This window comes from Ipomoea triloba, chromosome 5 (genome assembly GCF_003576645.1).
Source record: "Ipomoea triloba cultivar NCNSP0323 chromosome 5, ASM357664v1".
Classification (NCBI taxonomy): domain Eukaryota; kingdom Viridiplantae; phylum Streptophyta; class Magnoliopsida; order Solanales; family Convolvulaceae; genus Ipomoea; species Ipomoea triloba.
In genome coordinates this window covers 24,179,103-24,192,897 of record NC_044920.1, presented here as the reverse complement: position 1 = coordinate 24,192,897, position 13,795 = coordinate 24,179,103, and the positions used below count along the sequence as shown (strand labels likewise).

Genomic DNA, 13,795 nt, shown 5'->3' with positions numbered 1-13,795 from the left:
TTATCTTTTTTGAGCGTACAATATATCAAACTTTTCGTCTAACTAATAAGAACCCGAATATATTTTGACCCGACCCAAATCGAAAGTGGACCCTACATATATTTGTACCACAATATGACCACTAAAATGCCATTTTATGCTATTATTTTTTCCAACAATTATTTGTCCAGAGAATATCAACACTCTACGATCAACCAACAATCACTCAACTGATTATCCCATTACTCCCAGGTGAATTTTTCTCTAATATAATTATACTTACTGAATATCAAAATATAAGTGTACCTTAAGATCTTGCAATAACTAACCGACAAGTAATTAAATTAATGATATATAATGCAATGTAAATTATCTACATATTGTATTTAAATACTTATTTTAGAGCACTGGATTTTTGTGATATTTGTTGCATGCAAGAAGACTCATGCATATTGCTAAAAAAAACCAGTTTTTAATCACGGTCAATTGTACATGGCTTTTTCCCGAGTCACCCATCCTGATAGCCTAAAAGTGTTAATTAGTTCTAGACGATGATGGACAAGATTGTGTTGCTACTACCAATGTTGTTTACAAAGAGGTTTAATAATGTGTAAATACAACCGGTGATATTATATTTTTTTTCTAAGATAGCAAAATTGCAATATATCTACACAAAAATATATCTTCCATACACATGAATTAGAATAGCAATTGAATACTATAACTGAGTTACTAAAGAACGAGCATATTTGCTTAATTTATAAAAATCATAAACAATTATATATAAAATATCTAAAGTTCTAATACCGCATGCGTACATCTACACATTAGCTATTAATTAAGCAATTATTTATTAGAATTTAAACAAGGATAGCATTCAAAACATATCTTCAATTGCACTATATAATATTTGATGTTATAATTTATATAATTATATATCGATCCAAATATTCTTAATATATTATAACAAATCCATTCCGTGCATCGCACGGGTGAAAATACTAGTTGTTTATATATATATAGATATATATAAAGATTGTATTAGGATTAGTAATTTTAATTTAGAATTATATTACAAATAGGAAAGCAAGAGAAAAATATATTTTATTAGAAATTGTATTATCATACTCTGTAGAATTGTAGTACGAAGATAGATTTAAAAATTATATTATAGTATTGAATATAGAATTATGAACTGATATCCCTAATTTTATTGTTTCTCAAACTCTCCGTCTCACGTGCCTATAAAGTGCGAACAAGGGTTTGGGAGAATTGGCATCACAAACAGAACAGTACAGAACGCAGCCGCATGGATCGCCTTGAGGACGCCAAGTTGATGAAATTCTCAGATCCATCCTTTGAGTTGTTGTTCAGTAATCTGGGCGAGAGCTTGTTTGTTGAAATCCTGGCCAGGCTCCCCAGCAGAGCAGCTATCCGGTTGAAATTGGTATGCAAGAGCTGGTGTTCTCTTATCTCTTCTCACTATTTTATTACTTTATTCAATCACCGCCGCCATGACCCATCCCTTCCGCCAATTCTTCATCATCCTCATTCATCATCGCCATCGCCTGCCTGCTTTATATTCCAAAATATGTTTAACCGCAATTTCCCGATCGTTTGCGATGGATACCCCCACCCTGATGCCAATTCGTGCGGCTTCCGAAGGCTCGATTTAGGGTTCCTTCCCTGTCCTGATCCTAATCACAGAATTGAAGTGAAGGGTTCGTGTGCTGATTTAATTCTATGCGCCTCCATCCCCATCTACTATTCCCCTTCCGTATCCGCATTCTATGTCTGTAATCAGCTAACCAAGCAGTGGACTGCTCTTCCTCCCCCTCCCCTCCAATTCCAATCCAGTGAGAGGGAGAGGCACGAAATGTACGAAATGTCCACTGGCTTCCTTTGCGTTCCTGCGCCCTGTTCCCTTTGCACCACCAATCAGCAATCGCAATGTGTAGACCATTCTCGCTATGATTGTGTGGTGGTTCACATTTGTGTTTATCCACCCATTTCTTACTGCAAATACAGACTTCAACTCTTCTCGTCTCAGGAATGGAAAAGTCTTGTGGTTTCATCACCGCGGCCCATATTTGCAAGGTTTCTAGTTCCTTCTACTTGTTTTCTTGTGACCTATAAAGGGATGCTGCATATGTTGCTTGCTAAGTATATTCTTGTGTATGATCCCTACAATTGTCCTGAAAAATTTTGCCGCGTAATTGATATGCCGACTGATGTGGAAGATGAGAAGTGTTTCACTAGAACCCTTGGATTATCTCAGAATCGTCTTCGTGTAACATGCCAAAAGGGTGCGCACTTAGAAGCCGCATATTATATATGGGAGCTGGAGGACTATGACATGGGGAAGTGGAGTTTGGTGCACAAGTTTTACATTACACCAAATATTATGATTCTCTCGAGCCTAGACCTTGTGCATCCTAATCTTGATCCTAAAATTAAAGACACGGGATTTATCATTAAAGATGGGATTTATTTGTATTGGACCAATTCTTCTGGGTGGTCTGCTTTTGGAGGAATTGTTCATTCCATTACTCAACAGTGGTGGCCAACACCAGTGCCACCACTAATCCGCGGCTACACAATTGAAAGTAAGTTATTAAAAAGTATCAATTTCACACAAGATCGATCTAATCTGATTTCTATGGCTGTTTGTTTAATTTTTCCCATTCTAGTAGTTCCCGGCCCGATTGCTCCCCTATTATCTTAATATATTTACATGTTATAATTGCAGATAATAAAAATACACTTGGGAATTCATAGATCCAGTTTCCTCACCTCCAACTTCCATTTAATGATATGATGGTAAGCCTACCAATTTAGTGTCTAAATTAATTTTTTGGTTCTTGTTTCCTTAATTTTATTTTTGTTTTTGCAGGGATACCTTTTTTTGTTTTGGTTAGTATTTATTTATTTATTTATTTTTTCTAACCAAATCCAAAATTGATACATTGGGGTGCACTTCTGATGAATCAGATTTGAAGGACAGTTATCACAATCAAGAATTATTTGATGAAATAAAGCAAAAGAAGAACAAATAGGGATGTGTTAGTGCATGCATCAATTTTATTGATCAACTATTTTAATACTTAATTTTATATTTTTCTATAAGAAAAATTACACTTTTGTCTCTAAGCCATAATGATAGTTGGAAGATTCATCCTTACTTGTTGGTTGTGCTTATTTTTTTTCCTACACTATAATTGACGTTGCAATTTTTGTCACTTTTCTAACTGGGCATTAGAAATATTTAAATGTACCATCGGATCAATACCTTAAACAACTTGATATCGGTGTAGGTAGTACTAGTATTAAAGATATCGGAGCAGGTAAATCACATGATCAAGTTGTTTTTCATGTATTCCCACGGCGATTTAACTACTTTTGTAGGAATATTTTTAAATGTATGACAAAATATAAGAAATATTTGGCCACAGGTGCTAAACCCGGGTTTTATATAGCGCCTCCATCCATCTCCAATTCAGATACAAAATATAAGAAATATTTGGGAAATGTGTTTAAAAAAAATTGTGTGTTTATACATATTCAAATAATAAAAAGAAAATAATTGAGATAAATTATTAAGGGGTCGTATTTGGTAATCAGTTGATAGTTGATAGGTGTTTGATTGTGTTAGCTGATAGCTAATAGTTGTTTGCTTTAGCTGATTTAATTAACTAATTATATTAGTTGGTTATAGAAAAATGTTTGATAACTTTTTTTTTTTTTTTTTAACTTTTAGTTGATTGTGTGTAAGATGACTTATAAGGGCATTGTGTTAATTTATTAATTCTGTAATTACATTTACAATTTAAAGGGAGAACTAGAAGCGAAGAACAATGAGAAAGAAAAACAGTGAGAATCAGATGACAACATGGATGAAGATGACCCTGGTCCACGGTATAACAATTGCTCCTAATAGGGGTGGAAATATGACCCTAGTCCACGGTATAACAATTGCTCCTAATAGGGGTGGAAATACTGCAATTTGTATGGTGGACCATGGACCCACATAACATTGTGGACCTTGGATTAAAACGATATCGTTTGATGTTTAAGTTTTAACAGATTTTGTAACTTTCTGTTACTCATGTTTCAACACAAAATTTTAATTTATTCTATGTACAGAATCCTTACGCTTAATCTACATAGATTTAAAATTTTAATATAAAGTATTAATATTATGTATTAATTTTTTTGCGCAACACGCATGAAAAATACTATTATATGCTATAAACCTGAAAGGATGCAAATGTTTTATTTATAATAAAAAGTATTGTGATGAGGAGAAAAAATCTAAACAAATTTTATATTTAATTGGAGGTGGGGAATAGGGGTTAAAGTAGGTGATGTAACTAATTAATGCGGATGAGTACATAACCGCCCTGCTCCTGGTATGATTTGCAACTTCATTTCTAATTGCCTGTTTGGTTGAGTGTAGTTTGGGGACATTGAATTTCAATTTAATAGATTTCCAAACTATATTGTTTGGTTGGAAGGAACTGTAATTTTATGGAATTGTAATTCTCTCTAAATGATAAATTGCAATTCAAGTGTTATCCCTATGAATTCACATGAATTGTAATTCGGTATAGAGGATAAACAATTTTGTTGGTGTAAAGATAATTTTGCTCCTCCTTCCATACCCTTTGTTTTTTATAAAAAAAATTGAAAGAATTATTATTATTATTACTGCTGCTGCTACTACTATTCTTACCTTTCAGGTTCTTGTACTCCTATTCTTGCATACCAAACACTGTAATTTCAATTCCTACTTTATTCATTGAATTGCAATTTCACCAAATTACAATTCTTTCTCCTCTAATTCCCTCATCCCAACCAAACACCTTATTGGGTAAATCAAATTCAAGTCTTAAGTGGATATTATCTGACAAGTCTTGTGTTCTTCCCCCAAGAGTAGTATATGCGCCTTATATAGAGGAGCTCGGTGACACATGTCGAGACTTCGACATGTGTTACATGTAGTAATTGTGGGGTTGTCAATTAGAGTGGCAATGTCAATTGTCTTGAAGAGAATAAAGGATAATGCAGAGACATGATGTGACTACTGACTAGTTTTATGATTGGGTACTTAATGCAACAGATCGATAGTCGAGTGATTAATTTTCCGGTCTTGTGAACTAACTTCTCGGTCTCATGTGACCGGGTGACGGTCGATGACACATCAGTATCTGATGGGCTGTGATTGGTCTGAGTCGGATCATATAGGGCACATCTGGTCAAGCAAATAAGCCATATTAGTACGAAATAAAACATTTAGACTATTTGAGAACTCGAGAATAACTTAATACCAGGGCTCCCTAAAATCACTATTCTCTTTTAATGAGAATTGTTTATTCACGGAAATATTCTTGGAAAAAGAAAAAAAAAAAAAAGCACTACCAAAATATGTATGTTTTTAAGAATTTCATTCAATTTTAAGTCTATTCCGTGAATCTATTATGATTTAATTACATTTTTTGTCCGAATCCATTTGACAAATTTTCCAAAATTCAATACCCACATATCAATTTACTATTCAGTTTTAATTACATTGATTTCAACCACCGGAGTAAAAACAGAAAAATAAAAATAAAAAAAATGCATTAATGGAATTTGTAGACAAAATATCCAGCACAGGAGCACAATCTGGTACTAGAATCATCCGACCCTTTGCTTTCTAGGCTTCTGTTGTTCCTCAAATAGGCCCAGAATCCATCTTTCTATGAATCCGGGTACAATTTTTGTTTGTTTTTAAATTTTCCGCGGTGTATATTGCTTTCTTTTCTGCATTTGATCAATGTCAAATATTGTCATTGGGATTGTGTTTTGTCAATTTGATAATGGTATGCTATTTCTTGCTTTGATTTTTTTTTCATGGAATTGAAACCTTATCTTCTGATGATCTGTCTGGAACTCTGGATAATAAAGGGTTTTGCTGAAATTTTTTGTATTGTATGCCTTTGTTTGAGGATTGATGATGACCAATTTGGTTGTAGCTGTATATAGAAACCATTTGATTCCAATAGAGGAATAAGAAGGAAAATTTTGCCCCAATTCATGGCAAACCCAGAAATTTCTTGGCTGGGGTTTCACTGTCTGCAACTACCCGAGAGTATGAATTGTGTAAATCACACATTGTGACCCTAGCTAGCAAAGGATCACAAGAAACAACCTAGGTTGCACGACTGACTCAAACAAAGAAGGCCAATAGGCCGCCCTCGTTGGGGTTCAAACTTGTCACTTTGTGATTGCCAAATCAATAGTGAATAGTCTCCAACTTGGTTGAGTTACCCTCGGGTTTCACACTTTCACTGTCTTGTTTCTGTATTTTGTCTTTATCCATGATGATCATAGGTCCTCTGCAGCTTGATTTTCCCTGAAAGAAAAGTTTCATTATTTACTTGGATTTATTTGGAGTATACTCTTGAATTGGCAACTTTGCCACATTCTCTCTCTTTGTTCTGTATTCTTGTCTTTCTCTGATTGCAGGGCTCTTTACTTTTGCAGGTTATAAAGCATAGCTTTACTTACATATTTATTGTTCAAGAAAGAGTGGTCAGAGTTTTCATTTGAGAGAGGGTGCTAGTTCGCATAGCCACGAATGCTGCGAGCTCAGGATCCTCTCTCAGTTTCCCTGAGTTCTGTTTGGTGTAAGCATTGCTTTTAACTTATGGCGTCTAGGAACTGTGAATGATCCTGGAAGGAAGTGTTTCGAGGGATTGTGGTAGATTTCAGACGGTATCATGGGTGCTGCTTGTTGCTGTTTGCGAGATAACATGGATGATTTTGCAGATCCTAACAGCTCGATCTATAGGAATTGTTTCTGCCTGCAGTATTTTGTCCAGAATTTCTTCCATGTGGTATAGTTTGGTTAACTAGTTCTCTCCATTTGATTATTTGAAAATTCCTGCAGTAAATAGGATTCACAACGGAAAGAACTAAAGCTAAATTGAACTTAACTGCGTTTGAGATGTCTAACAGCAATGCTTTGGTCTGCAGTGACCTGTAGCTAAGCAGCTCTAGGGTTTCCGATGTTTAGCTTATTAATAGTGGGTTGTGGTTAACTTTCTGGGTTTGAAACCCAACCACCCCCGCCCCCATTCCCCACCAGACACACACTGACACGCATAACAAACCTTCATCACATGCATCTCTATGCAGCAAAGATAAATTATATTGATGGATGGAATTGATTCTCTATGGAGATTGACTCGGGATTTCATTTTGCTGAACTTCTGCAGTATACATCACTTCTTCATAGTGGAGAACACCATGCCATATCTTCATCCACTCAAGCGACAGCGTCTTTGAGCTCTATTGCATCGCGTGATAACTCTCTGTCTGAAATGTACTGTTCTCCTCCTAGACCATTGCCTTATGATGCTGGGCATAGATATTTCCACTTACAACAGAATGAATTGGCCTCAGGAAGGGAAAAGGGGTCAAGTCACATGCTCGACTCCGAGCCATTACAACGAAGTGATAGTGATGATGATGTGGAGTTTCCGAGTACAGGAAACAAATGGGACGAGTCTTGTGAAAAAAAGGGATCAAAAGAGGAATACTCTAGATCATCACTGAAGCCCTCAACAACCGAACCAACAACTGGATTTGCTCATATCTATCCTTCTTCAGATGATGAAGATGTCTGCCCGACATGCCTTGAAGGTATAGTTCTGCAGTTTTATTGTGCACTCATCCCCGGCTTAGAGTTACCCCAAACAGTTCTCATCCTTCTATTCTTTCTAGTCCTATTATGGTTGCCAAAACCCAACTTTACTCTCATAACAGCATAAACAATCATATTTGCGTTTGAGGGTACTGCAATATCTACACGCATTTCTTCTGCACTTGTTCTCACGCGTGTTATGCATCTTTTCTACCCAGAATATGATGAAGAAAACCCAAAAATAATCACAAAATGCTCTCATCATTACCATCTAAGTTGCATATACGAGTGGATGGAGAGAAGCGATACTTGTCCAGTTTGTGGGAAGGTAATCTTTCTTTCTTTCTTTCTTTCTTTCTTTCTTTCTTTTTTCTTTTTTTGGTTGATTTAATACATCAGATGTTTGTATTTGAAGGCAAATGAAACTGCTAACATTCCTGTTGATTTTGTGTTTGTAGGTGATGGCATTCGACGAGAGGATTTGATCTTACTCGAAAGAATTTCAAGTCATGGATGAAACCAGTAACTGCTAAAGATGCAGCCCAGAAAATGAAAGAGAAAGAAGAGAGATTGTGTAAAGTTGCTGTAAATATCTGAAAATTGTTTATATAAAGTCAATGTGAATATTTGAATAATGTGTCTTGTATATTGAATATGTATGAAAGTAAACATTGAGCATAAAACTTAAACAACAATAATATATTTTTTGATTTGATCATAGGTTTTTTCAACTAGTTAACTGAGACCACGCAACATCTGTTAATGCCGACTATATATATTTTTGGTCTGATCATATGTTTTTTCAACCAGTTAATTAAGATCACACAACATTTGTTAATGCTGAGTATATTTTTTTGTTTTGACCACATGTTTTTTCAACCAGCCAACTAGGTTTGCGCACCATCTGTTTATGCCAAGAAAATGCACACATTCTTTTCACATAATTTGACTTCATTTGGATAATACGCAATAAGATCAATCAGTTCATAGATAACTAATGAAGATGAAGTGTTTGACTAGGTTTACGCACTATCTATTTATGCCAAGAAAATGCGCACCTTCTTTTCACATAATGTGACTTCATTTGTTTAATACACAATAAGATCAATCAGTTCATAGATACTAATGAATATAACATGTGATGACGGGTGTCACAAGTCATATGAAATTATATCGGGTTTGGTAAAAGTAGCATTTTTCATATTTAAGAAGGCATGAAAAAGATTTAAGAATCATAATATCCTGATACAAAATACTGTGCCAAGAACTTGTTAATTACATACACAATCAACTTTATTGGCATCATGTTAATGGCTGATGAGTTGATAATAAGAATGACAGCTTATTTCACAGAAAATCAAGCCAGAAATTTGTTGTGGACAAACAGAGAACTTGCATCTTTGATCTCAACACAATCTCTCAGACAACTTTTGCTACTTCAGGCTGTTTGAAAGGCCTGCAGGAAGGTCTCAGGAGGCTGGCCACCACTCAGCTTGTATTTCCCATTAATCTGCAGATATATATAGTCATATAGATATATTTTCACTAATCTCGTGATAATTAACGTATCGAGGTGCTAAATGATATCATTAGACTAATTGTACAACATACCACATAATGTGGGACTCCACTGATATTGGATGAATATTGTTGCAGTTCTTCATTAACCTTGAGCCATTTAGAGATCACTTCAGTCATGGAGTGAATGGGTAGTAGGATAAAAGGTTAGTTCCAGAAGAAAAACATATATACCTCCTTCAATCCATTGTTTGGATCCTCGAGAAACTCTTCTGCTCCTTCAACCCCGACCTTTCTAGCAGCTTCTTTGAGAAACTCCCTTAAAAAACAGACAACTTGACATCAAATAGAAACCTAAGAAATCCCGTAGAGTGGTAGTACTGACTAATGTTGAGCTGTCTCAAGTGAATGAAAGAGAAGAGGGGTCGTTAACTAATGGTGCTGCTATAGTGTTATGTGTAAACCAGGTAATATTGATGTTTGAGATGACAACACAGATCAAACGGGAACCTTAAGGTTTCCACAGGGACGTTCTTTAAGCCAGGTTCTGCTATTTTCACGGTTTCACCTTCACAAGATCAAGTTATTACGAGGTGTGACTATCTTTATGTTTTATAATAACACCATCATATCTGACTCCTCATACCCTATATTTTCCCATTTATTTAGCTAGATGTGCCCTTAGATTGTCTATGCATTTTGTATTTCGTTCTTGTATTTACTACCCGCTGAGGCTAGACAATTGTTGTCTTCTAATCAGGATCACGTACCTCATGCATGTTTATAAGCTTCTTATAATGTAACCACTGTTGCAAAAATCGGCCCCTAGGCCGAGTGGATTTTACCCTTAGGTGGACATTAGCCGGCCAACTCAGCTGAGTGTTTTTTTTAGGTGTACAATGTGTATACTGATGTATTTTTTCTTACTATTATTACTCGCCCGCCTATGCGCCAAACGCCCCCCAGGACCCCGACTAGCACCTTGCAGGCGGCACCTAGGCTCCCCCCGGGCACCCGACTCACCTAGCGCCTTCTACAACATTGAATGTAGCATAGTAGACTGGATCAGACTGTAAAGTATAACTAAGTTACATTGTTGAAGGGAGAACATTGTACTTACTTGTCACCTATATACTTTCCTTGAGTGAAATAGCCAATGAAAAGCTCCTCGACAAGTTTGTGTTGCTTATCCTGACCTTGTTTCCCCGCAAAATATATGAGCCGGTGACTGTCCAGAGTGTTTCCCCTGCACGGTTGAAACATAAACAGCAGAACAAGCATAAGAGATTCTCGTGTGTCCCCATGAAAAGGTTTAGAAACAAAATGAACTCACGTAAGTCCAGATGTGTCGTATTCCATCCCGAGACCCTTGAAAATCTGCACATTGGACATAATGATAATGACTAACAGTGATTTACATACTGTAAATGATACTCATGAAACAAGAATCGAAAAAGTGAAACAAGATCTTGATCATTGAATAAGAAAGATAGAAGTTGAACCTCACTCATTCTCCGTCCAAGCTGTTCACTTCGAGCTCCAAACTTACGCAGATAGAACTCTTTCTTAATAACACCTTCTTTAGGCGCAGAAGGATCAAGAAAAAAGGGGTGCCATTTGATCTGCAAAATGGAACTTCACCAATCAACGTAAGGAATAAGTTGAAATAGTAGTTTTTCTTTTTAAAGAAAAGTTGAACGGCACCTCAAAATCGTACTGATCCTTGGAAGAAGCTATAGCTTTATCGAGGTTTCTTTTCCCAACAAAGCACCATGGGCATACACTATCTGAACTAATATCAATATGAATAAGCTTCCTCCCAGTACTGTTAGCAGATGATTGAGCCATGAATCTGATGCAAAACGAGCAATCAGGTCAGTAGTTGCTAGAAGTTTATAACCAAACCTTAAAGCCTCCAAAACAACTTGGCATCGAAAAAAGCTTTTTTGCAACTTCAAAACTGGTTGTACCCAAATTGACTACACAGTTGCATAAATAGCACCCGGTATATCCATCACTATGACACTGATTTGGATGCACACATTCAAGAGCGACCTTGCAATTCGCTTACTAACTCCCTTTAAGTTTCCGGGTGAATCGCATGATGTTTGAAATTCTCGTATTTAAAGTTAAACTAGAGCAAAATATACACACACATAATCTATATAAAGATGGCAGAACTGCAGAAATCATGATCTTATAACCATGATACAATATGATATGAGGAAATATGAAAGACAGCCATTCACCAGGCTCCAACAAGCTCATTTCAATACTCTTGGCAATCAACCCTAGACACTCATTTCAACACTTGACTCCAGGAGGGCGGCCTATTTGGGATTCTTGGTTTCAACCGGTCAGCTATGTGCAACCATGGTTAATTTACCTCCTGGTGGTCTTTTGTCAGTTAGAATCACAAAGCGAGACTTACCCGTACACACCCTCGAGTAGTCAAGTTGTTGACTTGACTCCTAGGGAGAGGTCTATTTGGCATTCTTGGTTTCAACCAGCTAGGCAACATACACTTGGTTTACATCCTTGTAATCCTTTGTCAGCTAGGCTAACAAAGCGGGATTTACCTGTGGAGTAGTAGGAGGGTTCCCTCGTCATCCAAAAAAAAAAAAAATCTAGATACTCACGATTCATGGAGAAGAACACATCTAATCCAAGTTTGAATTTTTAATGTTCTATTAAGCATAACAAAGGCCTGCTGCAGAGTGCAAACTCTCTATAATAAATATGTCCTAAACTACAAAGACAAGAAAGCAGCAACAACATCATCCGAACAACAGTTAGTCTTGTCTGCAAAACTATCCTACCACGGATGTTGGATTGAGCTATCTTCCGGTTCTTGAAAATGAACATTTCAGAGATGAACTAAAAGACCCTGAAACTTTCTCTCTTGTCGATTCCGTTACAGGGCGGGATAAATCAAAAGAATCTACGGAGTAAGAAAGAAAGCAGAGAAGTTGAAGAAGAGCTAACCTGGGAAATCGCGAAACCTGGAATTTCTGTAGAGACACCAATCGCATGCCACTTCAAGATTTCAAGAATGAAGGGAGTATCAAATTCTTGATCCAATTTCGACTATATATACACGTCCGTCCCGCAAATAGTAATCCAGATAAATCTACGAATAAAAAACAAAACCCGCGTTTTTTTGTAGGATTTTCCCGACAGCACGTCTGAAACTGCCAACGAAACGGGAGAAAATTGTGCAGTGAAAGAAAGTCTTTCAACTACCCCTTCTCCCAAAATCACGTCTATATTGCTTTTATTTTTTTTTTTCCTTCAATTATTATTAATTTATATAATATTTTTCAAAAAAAAAAAAAAAAACACGTGAGAACTTTCGCCACGCAAGCCGTGATATCACCATGAGCTGTATAGGAAATACTCCGTATATCTTTGAGGGAAGACTAACAAATACTCCGTATTACTTAAATGTGTTTCTCCATTTGTCTTTTTTACTCCGGTGGGGAGGGCTAAGTTCGGCAGTTGTTATAGCGTGAACCATGGTCATGAACTGATATTGCAGTTGTGTTAAATTGATATTGCAGTTGTGTTGGACTGATACTACAATTTTGTTGAAAGGGAGCTGCAGTTGCGTGGAACGGAGACCGCTTCATTCGTATAGAATTGTAGTTGTGTTGAACTGATACTGCAGTTGTGTTGAAAGAGAACTGTAGTTACGCGGAACAGAGGCCGTTTCATCCGTCTGCTTTCATTAATTAAAACGACGTCGTTTTGATGCGCGGTCCATTATAAAATTTGCGCAAGTTCAGTATCCTACATGTAACATACTACATTAATATTTTGATTGGATGGCACTCTAAACTTATCGTGTAAGAACACACTTGTAATATTATTTGAGGGTCGCTCTCATTCGATCTACTTAGTTGTCCTGTGATAAGATTTTTTTACTAAATTGTCCGCTACCTCATTCTGATATGTTGAAAAAAAAATGTCTCAAATATTTTGCTTTCCACATTATCCACCTTTCAATGATGTTCCTCATCTAGCCATTTGGTTGATCATTCCCTTCAATCCACTTCACCACCTTCTTTGAATCGAACCTGCACCTTTCACACCCCCTTTTTCCACACCCAATCCAACCCCTTCATAACCACCGTCCATCCCTTGGCTACTGTAGCATTTGCGGTCGAAATTTGATATCCAAATTCTTCATTTATTTGTACTCAATAATGTATAATTACTAAATCCCCTAGAGAAACTCATAACCACTACAATACTATTTAGTCCTACTTAAGATCTAATTTTGTGATTATTAATTTAGTAGTCTTATCAACTTAATTGGGGTAGAACATTTAAATTTTATTTTTAAAAAAATTAAAAAAGCTTTTACTTTTCAGTTACTAAAATAGATATCTAAAGATTTGGGTGTGCACAATTGTGTTACAATTTAGTTGGTGAAGCAAAATCAAAGGTTGGTAGATGTTACTAATTTATCTTTTAATTCTAACAAAATATGTTATTTTTGTTTGTTCATCTTTATCATGTAACAAAATATATATTATTAGGACATTATAGTAAATTAATCCATATAACCTTTAACCAAATAAAGTAATATTATATTTCACAATTCAAACC

At 36.1% G+C, this 13,795-nt stretch overlaps 3 protein-coding genes across 10 annotated transcripts; 2 read left to right on the top strand and 1 right to left on the bottom strand.

Moving 5' to 3' along the window:
- Positions 1–1,231: 1,231 nt before the first annotated feature.
- On the top strand, positions 1,232–4,162 carry LOC116018938. Of its 6 annotated transcripts, none has more exons than XR_004098636.1 (4): positions 1,232–2,585; positions 2,729–2,799; positions 2,873–2,892; positions 3,812–4,162. XR_004098636.1 is itself a non-coding variant. In XM_031258994.1 (3 exons), exons 1-2 carry the CDS (start codon positions 1,289–1,291, stop codon positions 2,755–2,757), a joined length of 1,326 nt encoding a protein of 441 aa, XP_031114854.1. In that variant the 5' UTR covers positions 1,232–1,288; the 3' UTR covers positions 2,758–2,799; positions 3,812–4,162. The 6 variants fall into 6 exon arrangements, 4 of the variants coding, with proteins under 4 accessions (XP_031114854.1, XP_031114853.1, XP_031114852.1 ...); XR_004098637.1 differs by lacking the exon at positions 3,812–4,162 and adding an exon at positions 2,971–3,274; XM_031258994.1 differs by lacking the exon at positions 2,873–2,892.
- A 1,437-nt stretch (positions 4,163–5,599) lies between these two features.
- Positions 5,600–8,384, top strand: LOC116019056 (E3 ubiquitin-protein ligase At3g02290-like). 2 transcript variants are annotated; one of them, XM_031259129.1, is made up of 5 exons: positions 5,600–5,729; positions 6,505–6,857; positions 7,239–7,665; positions 7,885–7,994; positions 8,125–8,384. In XM_031259129.1, exons 2-5 carry the CDS (start codon positions 6,741–6,743, stop codon positions 8,149–8,151), a joined length of 681 nt encoding a protein of 226 aa, XP_031114989.1. In that variant the 5' UTR covers positions 5,600–5,729; positions 6,505–6,740; the 3' UTR covers positions 8,152–8,384. The 2 variants fall into 2 exon arrangements, with proteins under 2 accessions (XP_031114989.1, XP_031114990.1); XM_031259130.1 differs by lacking the exon at positions 5,600–5,729 and adding an exon at positions 5,735–5,840.
- Positions 8,385–8,844: 460 nt separating this feature from the next.
- LOC116018702 (uncharacterized protein YwbO) lies at positions 8,845–12,419 on the bottom strand. Of its 2 annotated transcripts, none has more exons than XM_031258667.1 (8): positions 12,170–12,419; positions 10,889–11,036; positions 10,687–10,806; positions 10,518–10,561; positions 10,305–10,430; positions 9,419–9,503; positions 9,278–9,334; positions 8,845–9,176 (listed from the first exon to the last, which is right to left on the bottom strand). In XM_031258667.1, the coding sequence occupies exons 1-8, from the start codon at positions 12,214–12,216 to the stop codon at positions 9,105–9,107; spliced, it is 699 nt and encodes a 232-aa protein (XP_031114527.1). In that variant the 5' UTR covers positions 12,217–12,419; the 3' UTR covers positions 8,845–9,104. The 2 variants fall into 2 exon arrangements, with proteins under 2 accessions (XP_031114527.1, XP_031114528.1); XM_031258668.1 differs by lacking the exon at positions 12,170–12,419 and adding an exon at positions 11,616–11,763.
- Positions 12,420–13,795: the final 1,376 nt, after the last annotated feature.

Coding starts and splice junctions, on each gene's coding strand:
- LOC116018938 (XM_031258994.1), top strand. CDS start 1,289: ATGGATCGCCTTGAGGACGCCAAGTTGATGAAATTCTCAGATCCATCC. Junction 2,586..2,728: donor CCGCGGCTACACAATTGAAA/GTAAGTTATTAA, acceptor TTATAATTGCAG/ATAATAAAAATACACTTGGG.
- LOC116019056 (XM_031259129.1), top strand. CDS start 6,741: ATGGGTGCTGCTTGTTGCTGTTTGCGAGATAACATGGATGATTTTGCA. Junction 6,858..7,238: donor TCCAGAATTTCTTCCATGTG/GTATAGTTTGGT, acceptor GAACTTCTGCAG/TATACATCACTTCTTCATAG. Junction 7,666..7,884: donor CTGCCCGACATGCCTTGAAG/GTATAGTTCTGC, acceptor TTTTCTACCCAG/AATATGATGAAGAAAACCCA.
- LOC116018702 (XM_031258667.1), bottom strand. CDS start 12,216: ATGCGATTGGTGTCTCTACAGAAATTCCAGGTTTCGCGATTTCCCAG. Junction 11,037..12,169: donor CAGGTTTCGCGATTTCCCAG/GTTAGCTCTTCT, acceptor GTTTTGCATCAG/ATTCATGGCTCAATCATCTG. Junction 10,807..10,888: donor AGGATCAGTACGATTTTGAG/GTGCCGTTCAAC, acceptor TCCATTTTGCAG/ATCAAATGGCACCCCTTTTT.